The sequence below is a fragment of the Paramisgurnus dabryanus genome, chromosome 19 (assembly GCF_030506205.2).
Source record: "Paramisgurnus dabryanus chromosome 19, PD_genome_1.1, whole genome shotgun sequence".
NCBI lineage: Eukaryota > Metazoa > Chordata > Actinopteri > Cypriniformes > Cobitidae > Paramisgurnus > Paramisgurnus dabryanus.
In genome coordinates, this window is record NC_133355.1 from 12657536 (window position 1) to 12675891 (window position 18356).

General features: G+C 38.3%; 1 protein-coding gene across 1 annotated transcript; it reads left to right on the top strand.

Annotated features, from left to right (window-relative positions):
* The first annotated feature begins 1185 nt into the window (after window positions 1-1185).
* LOC135779114 (cilia- and flagella-associated protein 44) lies at window positions 1186-18035 on the top strand. The gene is made up of 32 exons (XM_065289775.2): window positions 1186-1261; window positions 1583-1739; window positions 2221-2383; window positions 2527-2629; window positions 2912-3128; window positions 3260-3374; window positions 3553-3717; window positions 3871-4026; window positions 4121-4274; window positions 4939-5033; window positions 5172-5381; window positions 5452-5562; window positions 5670-5822; window positions 5906-6136; window positions 6216-6358; window positions 6579-6858; window positions 8148-8203; window positions 9091-9253; window positions 9354-9484; window positions 9574-9779; window positions 9870-9975; window positions 10116-10293; window positions 10389-10859; window positions 10942-11145; window positions 11239-11434; window positions 11701-11826; window positions 12504-12634; window positions 12728-12844; window positions 13678-13879; window positions 16722-16882; window positions 16992-17126; window positions 17260-18035. The coding sequence occupies exons 1-32, from the start codon at window positions 1219-1221 to the stop codon at window positions 17518-17520; spliced, it is 5340 nt and encodes a 1779-aa protein (XP_065145847.1). The 5' UTR covers window positions 1186-1218; the 3' UTR covers window positions 17521-18035.
* Window positions 18036-18356: the final 321 nt, after the last annotated feature.

The window sequence follows — 18356 nt, forward strand, 5'->3', positions numbered from 1 at the left end:
GTTTTAGGTATTACAACTCTATACACATACAAACAAACTCTCACATACAGGAAAGGGTCATGTGACTTCCTGGCATTCGAATTTACAATAACAATAAGAGAAAAAACACCGCACGCACGCACGCGCGCGCGCGCGCGCACAACACACACACACACACACACACACACACACACACACACACACACACACACACACACACACATAAACAAACAAACAAACAAACAAACAAACTAGAAAACTCTCTCTCTCTCTCTCTCTCTCTCTCTCTCTCTCTCTCTCTCTCTCTCTGTATGCGTGTGTGTGTGCGTGCGTGCGTGCGTGCGTATATGTGTGCATTGGCTTCACAAATAAAAACTATAAACATGACTTGTGAGAACATTTTAGGCGTTTACCACTATTTAAAAATATAGCTCATAAATCGACCAGATCTTTTTGTATTTTTTAGGAATTGAAATTTAGGATTATCAAAATAGGTAGAATGATAAAAATATTGTACAACAAACGTGTGAGCATGTGAAGGACGGTTCAGGATTTGAGTGATAGTGTGTGATGTTGTTGTGAAATGAAAACAATGTTTATGTGCGTGTGAGCAGAAGCGTGTGTTGAGGCTCGTGAGTCACCACTGCTGAGTGATGCATAGTTTTTGTGTGAACAGGTGAGTTTGCTTGGATTTCAGAACTGCAAAGAGAGTTGGCACAGTGAAACATTTTACAATACCCTGTGTAGGCTGGGTGTGTGTTGTGTGCTTGTATGCCAGTCATAAAAGCCGCTTCGTTGTGTTTTAGGCATTGTTTACAATGTTTTAGCCTTGTGTTAACACGCGTTATCTTTCAATTACAGCTGACTGCTGGGGAAACAAAGTTGAGGACCGTGGATTTTATCGCCATCTAGTGTCAGCTTTGCAAAGTCGTAAACTTTTGTTTATTAGTGTATTATGAAGGAAAATTCCCTAGTAAACCTTAAGCTCAGATTATTAAGAGCAATAATTCAACACGTAACGATCCAGCCTATATTTAAGTCTATTGTTGAAATAGGCCATTTACTATAAAGTTTTTATTACATTGTGTTCCTGTAGTACCACGTAGCCTGGTTTAATAAATCAGTGTAAGACGTATATTTCCAAGATGGGTTAGTGTGTGATTATTGACCGAAAGGAGTACGATTCCCAGTATGCATTGCGCGCAGTGCACGGTTGCTACGCAACGCCGTCAAACGAAGATGGACGCTTCCGAGACGCTTGACGATGAAGTTACTTTACAAGGTGAAATAACACTTTATAAGTCTTTTAAAAACAGTTTGAGAATAATTTTTACACCATACTTTTTACATAGTTACTAGTAGTTACGTTTTAGGAAGTGAGAACAAGGTTGAGATGAGAGTTCTAGGAATTCATGAACAAAAAATATATATATATTTCTATAATTTCCTAATGAATATTAACCAAATCAATTAATATAGTAGGTTGTACAAATATATTTTTATAAAACATAGGGTTATATTATTTAATATATGTGGAGGTCTGTGCCAAATACACACCATATTCACACCATTTATTGTGTTTTGTTTGTCATTTTAATTCCAGACCAGATGAATGAGAGGATGAAAGAGGGTGGTGGAAACCTTGAGGAAGAGCAGAGGAGTTTAATACCAGATGACATGTATTACAACTATGAAGAAATGTGCTCCAAACCCTTCATTACTGCAGACTCCAACATCCCCCCAAATCTGCTGCATCTCTCGTATCCTAAACCTCATGCAATGATATCATATAGCTTAATAGAGTAGTCAAATGTAATTTTAAGGGGGAGGGCAAAGTAATAAAATGCTACCAAAATAAGATTTTGGAAAAACAGTCTCACAAAGTAAAATATATATAACTGGTCATAGCCTATATTTAGGATTATTATAAATTATTAGTAATTGAAACTAGCAATGACACCCCCTCAACATTGTTTAATGAAATCAATTATCAAGTGTATACAAAGCCAAAAATATTAAACAAGAAAAATAAAGTTAAACACTGATTAATCTAATTAATTATTTTCATTGATCGAAAGCCCTAAATAAAAGCATATGTACAGCTGGCACTTCACCCCATGTTCAAATCAAATCTATGCCCTTTGACTGAACATTTCAGCATGTTTCCAATACTGCCATCTTGTGACATTACATTCCTAAAAAGTTTCAGTTCATTTAATTCGCTCCTTAAACTGAGTCCAGACATTCTTTTGGCTATGACTGTGGTCGGAGAGGAAACCTGCAGCTATTGGATGAGCACACCTTGGCCTTCATAGCTGGAAATCTGCTTGTCTTACTAGACATAGATACCAAGGAGCAGCGCTACATTCGCACTAGCAGTGGAGGGGGAATCGGTGCCATCATGGTACATAAATGCTGACAAACAATATGTCTGTTAAATTAAAATATAAACAAAAAGTTGAACATAAAAATGGTGCATACAGTCTAAAATGTATCACTTTGAAACAGTTTTTGGAAATGGTACCATCTTTTTGTCTCTTTGCAAAGGCTCACCCAAGTAAGCAGTATTTTGCAGTGGCAGAGAAAGGTCATCAGCCTGACATCATCATATATGAGTACCCTTCCCTGCGGCCGTACAGGATCCTCAGAGGTACACCAGCACTGCATTAATACCAGATGTCAAATGGTCAGATGTCATATGGCATCATACACACCATGAAAAACTACTAAGTGTGATATCCATAAAGCTTAACATTTTGGATTATACAGGTCAAAGAAAATTAAATTCTAGGTATTTACCTTACCAGTATGTGTGTTCCCTGCAATGTGAACCCATTGAACGGACTGGCAAATAGGTTTGATTTAAAAGAACTGAAACTAAAACGATTTGCTTATAAAATCTTATATTATACATGTTTTTTTTTATCTAAAGGAGGTACAGATAGCACATACAGCTTTGTGGATTTTAACCGTGATGGCTCTTTACTGGCGAGTGTGGGTGGAGAGCCGGATTATATGCTTACAATTTGGGATTGGAAACAAGAACAGGGGATACTTTGCAATAAAGCGTTTTCTCAGGAAATCTACAGAGTCACTTTTTCTCCGGACTGCGCCGGACAGCTCACTACCTCCGGTTCTGGACATATCAGGTCTGTGCTGATTCTGCTAATGCCAATTTTAAATGTATGTGCTTTGCCTATTTGCATTGCTTTAAAGATGCCTACAGTTTGTGCTAATATAATGTGCCATTTATTTATGTGTATAAAATCTTTTAATGTAGGTTTTGGAAAATGGCCAGTACCTTCACTGGTTTAAAGTTGCAAGGGTTGCTGGGAAGATTTGGAAAAACGACAGTAACAGATATAGAAGGATATGTGGAGCTTCCCGATGGCAAGGTTTTTACATTGCACGTTTTCACACATTAAATGTGTAACTTCTGTGCACAGAATTACAACCTGTTATTTTAAGAAGTTTGGCTAAAAAAAAACCCTATTTATTTGTCTGCACAAAGTTACATTTGCAAGCGGCCTGCACCTTTACATATAAAAAAAATCTCTTTCTTTCTCTTTAAAGGTGGTGTCGGGATCAGAGTGGGGAAACATGCTTCTTTGGGAGGGTGGTCTAATAAAAGTAGAAATATGCCGTAAAGGACGACGCACCTGTCATGCTGGAACCATACATCAGTTTAATCTAGATGAGGGAGAACTAATGACAATAGGCTCTGATGGAGTAGTCAGGGTATGTACTGGTTTAACAGTATATTAATGAGTATATTTTACCCTATTAATGAATTAAAATGTAAGTATGACCTAAGTTTAGCCTGTATGAAATGATTCAAATTGTACTACATGGTAAAGATGTTTTGAGTTCTTATAACCCAATCATTTTTAGGGCTGGAACTTGGAGAACATAGACTCAGCAGATGCTGTGGACGAAAGTGGCCTGTTTGAGATTGAACCTATGAATGAATTAATAATAGGTCGTAATGTCAGCTTGCGCTCTATGGTCAAGAGTTCTATCCCAGAAACCTCCATCTGGTTTGCTCAGGTTTAGATACATCCATTCTGCATGTTTACACATATTAAATGTTTCTAAGCAGCTGAGCCCATATACAATATTGTTGTATTTTTATTTTAAATAGGACTCTAATGGTGGTATTTGGAAGCTGGATCTATTATTTTCCAACACTGTGCAGACTCAAGATCCACAGTGTCTTTTCTCATCTCATGCTGGTGTCATTCAGGGCTTAGATGTTTCTGGAAATAGCCACCTTGTGGCCACAACAGCCCCGGACGGTAAGACAGTATTGAGCAAACCTATTCATACAGCGGGGAAAATAAGTATTTGATACATCAGCATTTTTATCAGTAAGGGGATTTCTAAGTGGGCTATTGACACAAAATTTCCACCACCAGATGTAGCCATAAAGCCAAATATTGAATTCATTCAAAGAAATCAGAACATTTAAGTATACAAGTTGAGTCATAATAAATAAAGTGAAATGACACAGGGAATAAGTATTGAACACACTTCATTTAATACTTTGTAGAGAAGCCTTTGTTGGTGATTTTCTGTATGCCTCCTGGGTAATGAGAAGCCTTTATAGGCCATCAATTAGGACTAAAGCAGCTCAATTATTACTGATAGGGGACAGGGTGATCAGGTGATCTCCTGGCTTTCTATGCCATTTTGCACCTTGTTCTCTTCATGTGTTCAATACTTATTCCCTGTGTCATTTCACTTTATTTATTATGACTCAACTTGTACACTTAAATGTTCTGATTTCTTTGTATGAATTCAAAATTTGGCTTGATGCTACATCTGGTGGAAATTTTGTGTCAATAGTCCACTTAGAAATCCCCTTACTGATAAAAATGCTATTGTGTCAAATACTTCTTTTCCCCGCTGTATCATTGTATCTCTATAAGCAATAACAACTGACTTTTTTCTCCTACTCAGCCTCTGTTAGGGTATTTGACTTTCTTTCAAAGAAAGAGCTCACGATAAGCCGGTTCAAACAGGGGGGAACGACATTGACCTGGGCTTCAGACATGGTAATGCAACCTTTTAGGGGCTTTTTCCATACGTAATATTTTTCTCCTCTTGCTTTGTTTGTGGTCATGTTGTGCATTCCCTAAAACATTGAAGCTGTTGTTTTACTATATGTGTATTTGCTTGATTTCTCTTTGCAGGTGAACAGTGCTGCAAGTCTGCTAGCTGTTGGTTTTAGTGATGGTGTTGTGCGTCTCTTGGAGCTGTATAACCCTCGGAGTCTGCACGCAGTTGCTGGACGGAGTCACGCTGGAGATGCCGAACTCTTCCTCAAAGAAGCTCTCAAACCCCATAATGCTTCAGTGACAGCCATTGCTTATGAGAGAACTGGAAAGATCATGGCTACTGGGGTAAATGTTGAATAAGTGAGTGTGATTTTATATTTGTGGGAGGTTAACTTTTTGTTTCTTGTCTTTGCAGAGTACAGATTGCACTGTGTTCTTCTTTACGGTGGGCGACAAGTGTGACCCTATAGGGTTTGTTACTGTTCCAGGGCCCGTGCAAGGTCTGCAGTGGTCACCTCAGTCATATGTGAGTTATGATTGTTTGCACCACAGATATCAAAGCTTTTTTTCTGATCATACAATATACCGGTATTGAAGCACACTGAGGGTTTGTGTATGTGTGTGTGTTTAAAGGAAAAAAGCACTTTGTTGATCTTCTGCCAGAATGGTCACGTGATGGAAGTCCAGTGTCCTGATGCTGGGTCTCAGGCCGGAGGAAACACCTTCCAGCTCTCAGACCTTTCCAGAAAGCATTTCTGCTTCAGCAGCATTAAATCCCGCATTAAGGTTAACCATTTAATCTTATTTCTCTCCAACACACGCATATTTGCTGCTATAATGTTGCAGTATATTCATATGTGTGTTTGCAGAGAGATGCAGAGATCGCACTCAGACAGGCCAGAAAAGAAGAAAAAAAGAAAGAAAGAGAAGAGCGCCTAAAGAAGTTAAGAGAGTATGACCCGGATGCCACAGAGGAGCATCTATTGGAGGAAGAAGAAGAAGAGGAGGAAGAGGAACTGCCTCCTCTGTACACTCCTTCTCCACCCAGTCCTCTTCACTGCGGATTTTACTCAACACCAGACTCATTTTGGCTGTCACTGGTATAAATATAAACACAGACAGAGCCCACTGTACAGGACAAGTATGAAATACTGAAATGCATTGTTTAATTTGTTTCAGGGTGGCTATGACTCGGGGTATCTGTACCACTGTAAATTCTCAGAGGAGCAGAGCCAGGATGCTTTAGAGAGGAGAGATGAGCCTTTCTCTTTTATAGCTGTGGATGACACAGACCATAACTCCATTCTCACCATCACATTCAAGTAAGGTCTTCAACTTCCATCTCCATGAGAACGTCTCATTTTTTATTTGGGAGATGTTTTAACCAAAGCAACTTATAGTGCATTCAAGCTATATGTATTTTTTATCAGTATGTGTTCTCCCTAGAAATCAAATCCATGACCTTTACACTGCTAACAGCAATTCAAACCTAACATTTTTATATTTTCACACAGCACTGATTTTTTACGCTCCCTGTCTCAGTTCCAACAGGCAGTTGATGTTGTGTGGCATGCAGGATGGCAGTGTACGAGTTTATCCCATACAAGCATCCGACCATCAGCTCAGCTCCATGCAGGCTTACTGGGCCCTCAGCATCCATGACAACCAGAATGGCTGTGTGCGGCACCTCCGTTGCAGTTATGATGACATGTTCGTCCTGACCGCAGGAGAGGATGGCAACATCTTCTCTTTCAGCTGTCTCCCAGAGGAGGAGCTCCAGAGAACCATGCAGCTCAAACAGGCCAAAGTGCCATCCCCACGGGTGAGCGTGTGCTTTTGTGCGTTTTAAAGGTCCTGTTTTTCCTGTGTTTTTGAAGCTTTGATTGTGTTTATGGTGTGCAATATAATATGTGTTCCTGTTTCACGTGTAAAAAACGCGGTATTTTTCACACTATTTTCTTATCTGTAAAGCGCTGTTTTCACTGTCCTAAAAACGAGTTGATGTCTTAAGGGGATCGCACACCGGCCGCGCCGCTCAGCGCCCGCTGTTCTAAATCAACTGAACTCATTGTTTTCTATGAGTATACGCACACCGGCGCCGCCAGGTGGCGCCTGTCCGCGCCGCCCAGCTGTGACTCAGGAAGTTGTTCAAATCTCTGTCGCGCCACACAGCGCCACTCACATAGTTTAACATTAAATAACATCATATTTGTCCCAAAACATTAAGGATTAACATTGGCTGCTAACGTATATTTTGCATTTTGAAGTAGATGCTATCTGACGAAGCTCGCGCTATTTAATGTGCACTTCTGGTTTACAATACCTCAGAGTTCTGCTAGGCACGACGCGGCGCTGAGCGGCGTGGCCTGTGTGCGATCCCATTTACTTGTTCTATGAAGTCCCTCCTAAACCGGCCGTTCACTGTAGGCTTTGAAAGGGGAATTCTGTGAAATAAAATATATCGCCTGGCAGTGAACTTTGAGTTTTATCATTTTACAGGTATTATTTATGCTCTAACAGCAACATTACACCCTAAATAAAGTTTGAAAATGGGATCAGGCAAAACGAAACCTTTAAGTTTCCCCATATGGCAAAAAATATGTTTTTAATATACAATATACAAAATATACAAAAAATGGCCAAAATTGCAGAAATATATTTTGGAATATGTTTACAAATATTTATTTTTACCAATATATTTTTTTGCCATTTTTTATATTTTGAAATGTATTTTTAAAATAAATATATTTTAAGCAAGGAAATATAATCACATCTCATTTGAAAAAAAAGAAAAACTTTATGTTTATGTCACAAACTTGTAACATATAACCTGTAACAGATTTAAAAAGGTTAAAATTAAATACATTTTTTAACTTCAAAAATGTACTATATGCATTTAGCATATATTTAAAACATATTTTGGCCAAGAATGTAAAATTAGAAATGTATTTGCTTGCCCTTGAAATACATTTAGAAATATATTTAGTTTTAACTTTCATATCAGCATGTTTTTTAATTCAAAAATATATGTAGCATATATTTAAAACATATTTTTGGTCAGAGAAATTAATTATTTTGCCTTATGGGTCTCTATGTTGTTGCTGAAAATAGGTTGGACTGGAGATGGAGAAACCAGCTCAGGATATAGAGGATCCATCTGCGTACAGGTGACACAGTGTTATTTAATGAAAATGGCTAAAATGTCTGAAGGTCAGGCAAAAATTGTTGTTTAAGAAGGAAATATCATGAAAATCAGACTTCTCCATGTTTTAGTGCTATAATTGGCTCTCCAGTGCTTCTATCAACCTATACAATGTGAAAAAGATCAACTCAGTAACTTAGTTTTGGTAAACCATTTTCTGCAAGCATTTGAAAAAAAGGTCACTGAAATGTGGCTCCCCCTGTGATGTCAGAAGGGGATAATACCACCCCTTAATCTGCACTATCCAACCACGGCATTGCCATTTAGTGCAGAGATCAGCTCATTTGCATTTTAATGGACATACCCAATACGAAATTTTTGCTGCCACCTACAAAGTGGCAATTTTAACATGCTATAATAAATTATCACATATGTTCATTAAGTTCACATATGTACTCTGGGAACACCAATGATTAATTTAACATCTTAAAAAACCTTGTAAAATGTCCCCTTTAGGTCTAGTCCAGTTTTATGAGGCTAAGTGCTTTTTAACTCGTGTGCCACAGCCCCCCTCTGTGGACCATTCAGGAATTGCATGTTAGCTGTTACATTTTTATTCATTCGGAATCTAAGTTGCATAATTATCACAGTCAATGTGTTACATTAATGTAGTCAATCCTCTTTTGTGGTAATTTTTTGTGGTCATTGTTCCAGGCTATGTCTTTATTAACTAACAGCCTAACACCAACTCACCAATGCAATATGCATAAAAAATGTATGCATCTTTAATAAAATATTTGAATATAGAGAAAATATTTAGTCAATGTATTACATTTTTATTACAGTGACGTTTGCTTGTAGTTAACTTTTTTATTGTTTACAAAAAATGTTATGTACATTGTGTGTGCACAGCATAGAAACAGCAAAGCAGAAGCTGGAGTCGGACCGCAAGCTGAAAGAAGCAGAAGAGAGGAAACAGGAGAGACGGAAGATGCTGGTGGAACTGCAAAGTCGATTTCAAGCTTTACTGGAGCAGAACCAGAACATTCCAGACCATATCCGCCTTCATCGCTCGGTGCACACCTCTCACATATGCTCAGAACAAAATGCACACATATTTTGGAGTCACGGTAACAATTACAAAAAGGCTTTATCATAATCCCTCATGCTTGTAGGAGTTTGAGCTGGATCCATGCTTCCGTGAGGAGATAGAGCAGCAGACTGAAGAGGGAGTGATGGTGGTCAGGAAACAGCTCGCCTGGGATGAGGAGAGACATCGCTTGGGTCTCAACAAACTACAAACCATGTACTTATATCCAGAGCTACTTTTTTAACCCTTTCACTGGGTTACACTTTATTGTTTTCCTTGCCGACACTTAGTGTTCGTCTCTGTAGGTTTTCAAAGTCAATGGTGCAGGACACGATCACAGTGTATGCATTTGAAAGTGGACATCGAATCTCCACCTACAGGCTGATTGCCCTGTCCCCCATACAAATACAGCAACACCAGCGTAACAGAGACACCTCTCGAAGTGGACCTGTGGAACAGAAACAGTGGAGGAACAAAGCACAACCCAACAAAGAAATCCACAATATTACCCGTAAGTGTGTGTGTACTATTTAAATGGTTGTGCATGCTTGTAACATTCAGTATTAATGTTAAGACTTCTTAATTTTCTTTTGTTTTTCAGGGTCAAGTAAGTCCGGGAAACTTGCCAACAGGGAGGCAGAGAAATTGTCCAAAGCAGAGGAAATCCAAGCCAGAATAAAGGAAAGGAAAAAGGAATGGGAACAATTGTGAGTACATCTGTGTGTGTCTCTATCTCCAGTTCAGACCTGGTAAAATCAATTTTGTATGTTTGCGTTCAGTATGGGTACATGCTTCTTTTTAAAAACACCCAAAAATTAGATCGTAACACTGTTAAGTACCTCCTCAGCTTTGCCTCCAAGCCCAGCAAGGACTATGAGGACCCTAAGGCTGTAGAAGCGATACGATTGGCTAAAGAAAAATTGGGTGACTTTAAGCTGAAGACAGCCGAAGACTTCACCATTCCTGAACACTTGAGAATGAACGTAGAGAAGAAGAGAATCCAGCTAATGGAACTGGAGATAAAGGTGAACAACATATTATTTGAAACATAGTGATGACCAATAAAGTTATACCAAAGCATCAGACTCAATCTCTTATATATATGTGTTATTGTGTACAGATCTACAAGAAAAAATCTGAGATGAATTCCCGTGTGATGGCTCTAAGAGACAGTAAGGTGCAGATCATTTCTCAGCTCCATTCTCAAGTGGAACAGCTGCATATGATTCAGCAACGTCTGCCACCTGAGAAACGTCACGCATTGCCCGCTGTGCCCATCCTGGTGCCGGATGAAATTCCAGAGAAGAAACACAGATACACCAGGGCCACTCTGGAACGTTTCGCCACCCTTCGGGCCAAGATGGTTTCCACCGGACTGGATGAAAAGGAGGTTGGGCAGAATATCCTTAAACTGCTTGAACAGGAGTCACAAGACACACAAAACGATGCACAGAATGCACATATGGAGCAGGAAGGTGTGATAGATATGCCCTCTCAAAGGCCGGACGAGGAGCTCGGAGAGATAGAAAGGGAGATGAGAGAAGCAGAAGAGATCAGAAATCTGTACCAGCAGGATGCACTTCTTAAACAGGTGCATGTTCTGTCTGTCTCTGAAATATTGCACGCAGAAACATCAATTTTTAAAGACCATCAAGAAACTGATTTCTTTGCAGATGAATGAGGCAGTGTGGGGCTTTGACGCCGAGTTGCGCCTGTTGCGTCATGAGAAGCAAGAGTTGGATGTTCAGATGAAACTGGCTGATGTCAGACAAGTGATCCTGTTGGTGGAGCTGCAGCTGCTGAAGGAGTTTGAGAAGAGAGAGAACATTCTACAAGAACGGCTGAACAAGTACTTACAAGAAGGGCAAGAGATCACGGTGAGCGAGACACACTATGAATCTGTCTATGTGAGGTCACTGTCTATGTCAGATCACAACTGAATTGGTATTGTTTGCTTGTTTGTGTGTCAGGCCAAAATGAGTGAGTGTAAGCACCAGATTGAGATGAAGAGGATCGAGATCGTCAAACTCCAGAATGAGGAGAAAACAATCGCGACCACCTTTAAGACATCACTGGGGGAGAACAACAAGTTTGAGGAGTTCCTTACCAAAGTGTTTAAGAAAAAGATCAAACGTGTGAAGAAGAAAGAAGCAAGGGGAAGTGAAGGTGAGCTGCATATTAAATTTATTTTAATTTATCAGAATAGAAAAAGTAATAATACAAAAGTATATTTGGCTGTGTAAACAATATATTAGGGGAATTATAATTTATAATAGCAGCAACAGTGCAGTAAATATGACTTTCCATCTGAAATTGAAACGTTTAGGGTCTGTGGACTTTATTATCCCCAATGGGGACACTAAAATTGTTTTTTCTACTCATGTACATTTGTCACTTTGTGTTATGTAATGACTATGTGTCGTTTTTGTCAGGTGGTGATGTAGAGGAAGAAGATGACAGTGATGAAGACTCTGATGAAGAATCAGACGGGGACAATGATGAGGATTATGAAGATTCTGAGGCTGGAGCTCCGCTTGACGACAGCGTGTGCCCACCAAGTGAGATCAACATCCATCTACCATGTCAAACCTATCTGAAATTAGCACGTTAGCATTTAGTTTAATACTTTCATACCGTGTATGGTTTTTAGGTAGAAATATAACAACATAAAAAGTAAAAAGTATATAAAATATTTATTGTATATAAATATTCTATTTTATTAAGAGACAAACAGAAAATATGTACAAAAAAATACAATTTTCAGGACTAAATGTCGTCTTAAGGCATCGTCTGTGCTTAGTGTGACGTCTGTTAGCACTAAACACATCTTGAGCATTTTTGAGCAGAAGTAAAAAGACTAATTTCTTTAAAATTAGGATTTAATTTTATTTAGGTTTAAGAGATCCTGCAGTTTCCTGCTATTGCTCAAGTGGAAGGGGAGTTTACCCTAAATACTTGACACATCAGTTTACCTTTTTATACAGTTTTTAATACTATATACACATTTCCTGTATTTTCTGGATTTATTCTATTGAAGAGACTAAGAAACAATTATTATGATCACTTTAACACTGCAAAAACAACAAATCTAATTCTGGCATGGTGGTCTAAGACTTTTGCACAGTACTGTATATATTAATAACAATTATTATATTGAGTTCGTTGTTGTAGTGATTTGTTGTTGTTGATGTAGTGATTCTCATTGGCCCTTTATGTGTGTCTGTGTGTGTTTCAGATTGTGATCTCAAGCTCTTTGAGAACACGCTGACATTGCGTGAACGTCGCCTGGATGTCGAGGAGCAGCTTCAGGAAGAGATGAAAAGTGTCAACAGTTTAAAGGAGGAGTGTGATGCACTAGCTAAAAAAGTAAGAGAAAGAGAGCACATATTCTATCTATATAATTGCTTTCCCATACAGAAAAACACACAGGGTTTGTTTGTTTGTAACTATCCACACTAGGAGAAGATCGTGCAGAACAACCGGAAAGCTGCAGAGGGCGATCTGGAGCTCATAAATCGAGAAAAACAGCAGAGGCTTAATGAGATCGACGTGGTGGTGCCACTCAGACTCCACCAGGTGTGAACGCAAAACATACAATTTTAAAAACTTTATTGCATAACACAAAGTCAGTAATGAACATACTGGCATAGGGAAATTCAGTGTTTATCAAGATGATGAATAGAAAACGACATCGACAAGGTATAGCGGAGAATTTTCTCGAATTTTAGAAAGAACTGCCTTCTCCACTTTTTTTAAAAAAATGCAATTGCGCAACACTCCTGATTGACAACTATGAGGACCAATAATCTTGATGAACCACCCCTCTGCAATACCTTTAACTCTTTCACCGCCAGCGTTTTTCAAAAAGTTGCCAGCCAGCGCCAGCGTTTTTCATGATTTTCACCAAATTTTAATGCCTTCCAGAAAATGTTCTTCTTTAAATATATAAACATACAATATACCAAATGAAAGAACAGACCCTCTGCTTTAAAAAAAAAAAAACAGTTTCATCCTACCTTCAGTGGTTCTTTTGTAATCAGCTTTTGAATATGGGTAGGTTTCCACAAAAACACCACATTTTGAGCAAAAAGCAGAGATAATTCCATTTTTGTGACGGACTTTTCATAGAGATCCCATTCAGAGCGATCTTTAAAACAGACACGGACATGTTGCTTGCCATAGGGAAATACTTCCGGGTTTAAAAAGTATGGTGGATAATAGCGGTATTGCGGAAAGACGGAAAATCTCGTTATTGGCGGGGAAGCGTTTTCTCTTAACTGACGAGATATCTCGTCAATGGCGGTGAAAGAGTTAAGGTTGTTTAATAATGACATATACAGTAAACCTCATGGCTAAAAGTTGTTACCACCGATACCATGATCACATTCCCATTTTGTCTGCCTGAGCAGATAGATTATTTGAAAAGTGGTCTGGTGCTCGGTGAGCTGGACTCTGCATTGGTGGTTAACACAGATGTTCTTGAATGCCTGGAGATCCGCATTAAAGAGCTGCAGCAGGAGAAGACAGATCAGTGGGAGCTATATAAGCAAGCCGGACAGCAACACGTTCAGCTCAGACAAGACCTTAAAGACATGGAGGCCAGAATAAAGGGTCAGAGTACACAAAACACAACATTGCAACAGCATATACCTACACTCTCAGACAAAATGGTACAAAGCAGTGGCGGCCAGTGTCTTTTTTTGAGGGTGCTCGATGCGAAGTTCGTCACAACATTTATGTAGCCCGTCATGTATGTGGTTCCTTTTTTCAAAATATGTGTTCTGCGCGTCGAGAGATCCTGTGTACATCACATGTCTTGTCAAAATAAGGGCCTGCTGCAGACGCGTCTAAAGGGTTTATGATAAAAGAGACGTTCTTGTTTGCCAGATACTCACATAATCTCATACGTAATCAGAGTTTACTGTTAGGGAGTGTCTTGTGTGTATTTTGTGAACGTGAACGTCTTTTTTATCATAAACGGTTTTGACGCGTGTGCAGCAGGCACTTATTTTGACAAAACACGGGATGCACATGGTTCACATGACACAACAAACACATATTTTGAAAACGCAAGCAACACACATGACACTCCGAACACTTATTTTGAATTTGCGCCCCTCAAATGAGCAGTCATGAGCTGCCACTGGTGGAAAGGGACCCTAAGGTCCTAATAAGTACCATTTAGTTACAAATATAAATACAGTTGTGGCCAAAATTATTAGCACCCTTGGTAAATATGATCAAATAAGGCTGTGAAAATTCATCTGCATTGTTAATCCTTTTGATTTTTTATTAACAAAATTCACAAAAATGTATTCTTTTATTGGATAATAAGAATTTAAAATGGGGGGAAATATGATTATGAAATAAATGTTTTTCTCTAATACACATTGTCCAAAATTATTAGCACCCTTTTATTCAATACTTTTTAAAACCTCCATTTGCCAGTTTAACAGGTCTAAATTTTCTCCTATAATGCCTGAATAGGTAAGAAATCACCTAAAAAGAGATCAGAGACCATTCCTTCATCCAGAATCACTCCAGACCTTTTAGATTCCCAGCTACATGTTGTTGCTTCTCCTCTTCAGTTCACTCCTCTCATTTTCTGTGGGGTTCAGGTCAGAAGAGTGGAATGGCTTTAGCAGAAGCTTGGTTTTGAGCTCAGTGACCCATTTTTGTGTTGTTTTTGAGGTTTGTGTTTTGGTTATTGTACACTTAGAGGATCCAAACATGGCCCATTATAAGAATTCTAACAGAGTCAGTCACTTACGGATTTTTTATCTGTTGGTATTTGATAGAATCCATGATGCCATGTATTTTAACAAGATGTCCAGAACCTCCAGCAGAAATATAGGCCCACAACATCAAAAACACAGCAGTATATTTCATTGTACACATGGGGTACTTTTTTTGTCTGTGTTTACCAAACCCATCTTGAGTGTTTGCTGCTAAAAAGCTCATTTTTTAGTTTCATCTGACCATAGAAGCCATTGCCATTTAAAGTTCCAGTCATGACTGATAACTGAATATGCTTTAGTTTGTTTTTGAATGAGCTAGGAGAATTTTTCTTGTAACCCTCCCAAACAACATGTGTTGATGTAGGTTCTGTTTGACAATTTTTTTAAAGGTTTTCTGAACCAGAGGCTCAACAATTTTCTGCAATTCTTCAGCTGTGACCCTAGGAGAGTCTTTAGCTACTCAAACTCTCCTTCTCACCGCAGATTAGGACGATATAGGCATAGGTTCTCTTTCAGGCAGTTTTGTAACATTTTCTGATGGTTGGAAATTCTTAATTATTGCCCTGATGATGGAAATGCTCATTTTCACTGCTCTAGCTCTTTTCTTAAAGCCACTTCACCAATTTGTGAAGATCAATTATCTTTTGCTGCACATCAGAAATATATTCTTTGGTTTTTCTCATTGTGATGGATGATTAAGGGAATTTAGGCTTTGTTTCCCCTCCTCTTTATATTTTTGTGAAACAGAAGCCAGAGCTGAATGATTTTGTGTTTACAATCATGCTGGAGTTCTGAAAATTGTGAAAATGAATGGGAATATACTTCAGAGATATTTTACCAATAAGAATTTCTAGGGGGGCTAATAATTCTGTCCAACGAGTATTTGAGAAAAACATTCATTTCATAATGATATTTCCCCTCCATTTTAAATTCTTATTATCCAGTGAAAGGATACATTTTTGTAAATTTTTTAAAAGAAAAATCAAAAGGATTAACAATGCAGATGAATTTTTTACAGCCTTATTTGATCATATTTACCAAGGGGGCCAATATTTTTGGCCACGACTGTACATTTGGTATCAATATATACCTCTGAGGAACCAATATTTACCTCTGATGTATATTACCTTTGAGATAATATACACTCTTTAGGTACAAAGGTTTACTTTTTGAAAGGGTACTGCCCCAGTGACAGCGTTTGTGCCTTTTGAGTGTACAAAATTGGGAGACTTTAGCAAGGCTGCGCCTGCAAAGAAAAGTAAAGAATTTTATAAGATTTCTTATTCACTTTCAGGGATCAGGGTTACCACTCAAATGTCAAATTCCCTGACTTTCCCCTGACTTTCACTGACTAAAAAAATGAATTTCCGTAACCTATTTCTTAAATGCCGTGAGTCTGATAATAGTGTCCACCGTGAATTTACAAAAATGTAGCTAAAATGTGTGAAATGAATAAACAGTGCCAACATTTAAATTGTAGTCAGCAAAAAATAAAGAATTCAATGTCTTTCAATGTCTGGAAAAGAAAAAATTCCATGTTATTCCAGAAATTCCATGACACCCTGAGAAATTAAATCAGTAATGCATAGTAAAAATTAAAAAAGTAGTACTACTTCAAAAGAATGTACAATTTAATTTAGCTCTCCGAACAATTCATTTTGGTGCTTTAACAAAATAAAACTTTCAAATAAAAAATTCTTTGCATTTGTTTGTAGAGTCAGAAGTGTGTTGTGAGCAGACGATGCTGATGAAGTTCAGAAGGCTAGTTGACCTTGAAGTTTTGCAGACTCTGTCAGACAACAGGAAGCTAAAGGAGATGAGACAGGAGATCACAGAGCAAGAGGATAAATATAAACGGGAGCTGAGACGTTATGAGGTACAGTACACACACTCGCACGTCCTTTAAAGCATAATAAACAGCAGCTCTCTTCTGTAGTTTTGTTCATTATTGTGTTTATGTTTGTATGCATGCTTGTGCATACCAGATAAAAGTTAAAGAAGCAGAAGAAGCTCTAAATGAAGTCACGAGACAGAACACAGAGAGACTACGTGAAATGAACAGTCTGCTCAGCCAGAAAAACATGATGGATGCCCAACTCAACTCCAGACAAACCAATATGGTATTTTCCATTATTTTTGTCCTGGCATAATTATGAAGGGTAGATTTGTATGTGACTTTGTGGAATCAACCCCACAATTTATACATGCTTTAAGTCGACATAATCCACAGATACATATGTGTGTTTGTTTAAGGTGAGTCCGTTTCACCGCAGTTGTCCTGCTGAGGAACAGGAGCTGCAGAGCCTACAGCAGCTATTGGAAGCTCAAGCACAGGAAATCGAAGCTTTAAACCAAGAGATCTTCACACTCTCACGCAAAGACAGCCATGTTCTCCCCCCGCTTGAACCTGTTTTGCCTACTGTTCCCACTCTGTCCTACTGTAACACAGCCAGCACACGCACATACTCTGGTGTGCGCAGGAAACACAGTCTCAGCAGCAAAGCTATGAAATAGATCCCAACTCACTGCACACAATGTTATTCCCGAAATACAAATCTGAGTGTGAAATAAATATTAAAATAGATATAAAAGTATGAAATTGCTTCTGCAGAATTATATGTTTCTATGAAGAATAATATAAATGATAAATTACAAATGGTGACTAATAATAGCAAAATTGTTAAACATTGACCTTCAGTTGAGTCTTTGGCATTATAATTGATGTCGGTTTTTATTATATTTCTTATCTCAAGTATATCTCAAAGCAAAGGAAACATGAAATACATGAAATTGTCTGTTTAATTTTGTCTAATTTTACTGTCAGTTTAGTTTATTTGAGTGGTTTTCACATCCCCATATTGTTTCCAAAGCAGCTAACTATTGCTTCTTCTATAACTTTTATTTTATTTTAAATCAGTGTCATGTCTGTGAAAGACCGTCTGAGAGTAAATAAATTAAACAACAGTTTAATTATGCATTATGATTCTACCGTTAATCTCACACACAGAAACTGTAAGATCTATAACTATAACGTAATTATTACAGTTAAGACAAAAAAATAATAATTTTGTAACATGCAAATACAGAAAATTGTGTCATTTTTTCATGCTGCACCTGCAGGAACGCGAGACGTGCTCGAGCGTCGGCGTGTGTCTGTGACGTCACACGCATTGCGGCTCCCTGAGATTGAGAATGAAAGGAAATACGGGAGGAGATGATGATGATGTACAAAATGGGACAAATAAGATACAGTCCAGAGAATAAAAATTATTATTAAATGATTTCGGAGACTCGCTGGTTGCGGCATAAGCTCACTAGACATCTGAGCAGATAAAATATCTGACAAATCC

Excerpts from the sequence above, each read along its gene's own strand:
- LOC135779114 (XM_065289775.2), top strand. The coding sequence starts at position 1,219 with ATGGACGCTTCCGAGACGCTTGACGATGAAGTTACTTTACAAG. Across the intron at positions 3,375-3,552 it reads TGGAGCTTCCCGATGGCAAG|GTGGTGTCGGGATCAGAGTG; the intron begins GTTTTTACATTG and ends TTCTCTTTAAAG. Across the intron at positions 3,718-3,870 it reads GCTCTGATGGAGTAGTCAGG|GGCTGGAACTTGGAGAACAT; the intron begins GTATGTACTGGT and ends AATCATTTTTAG.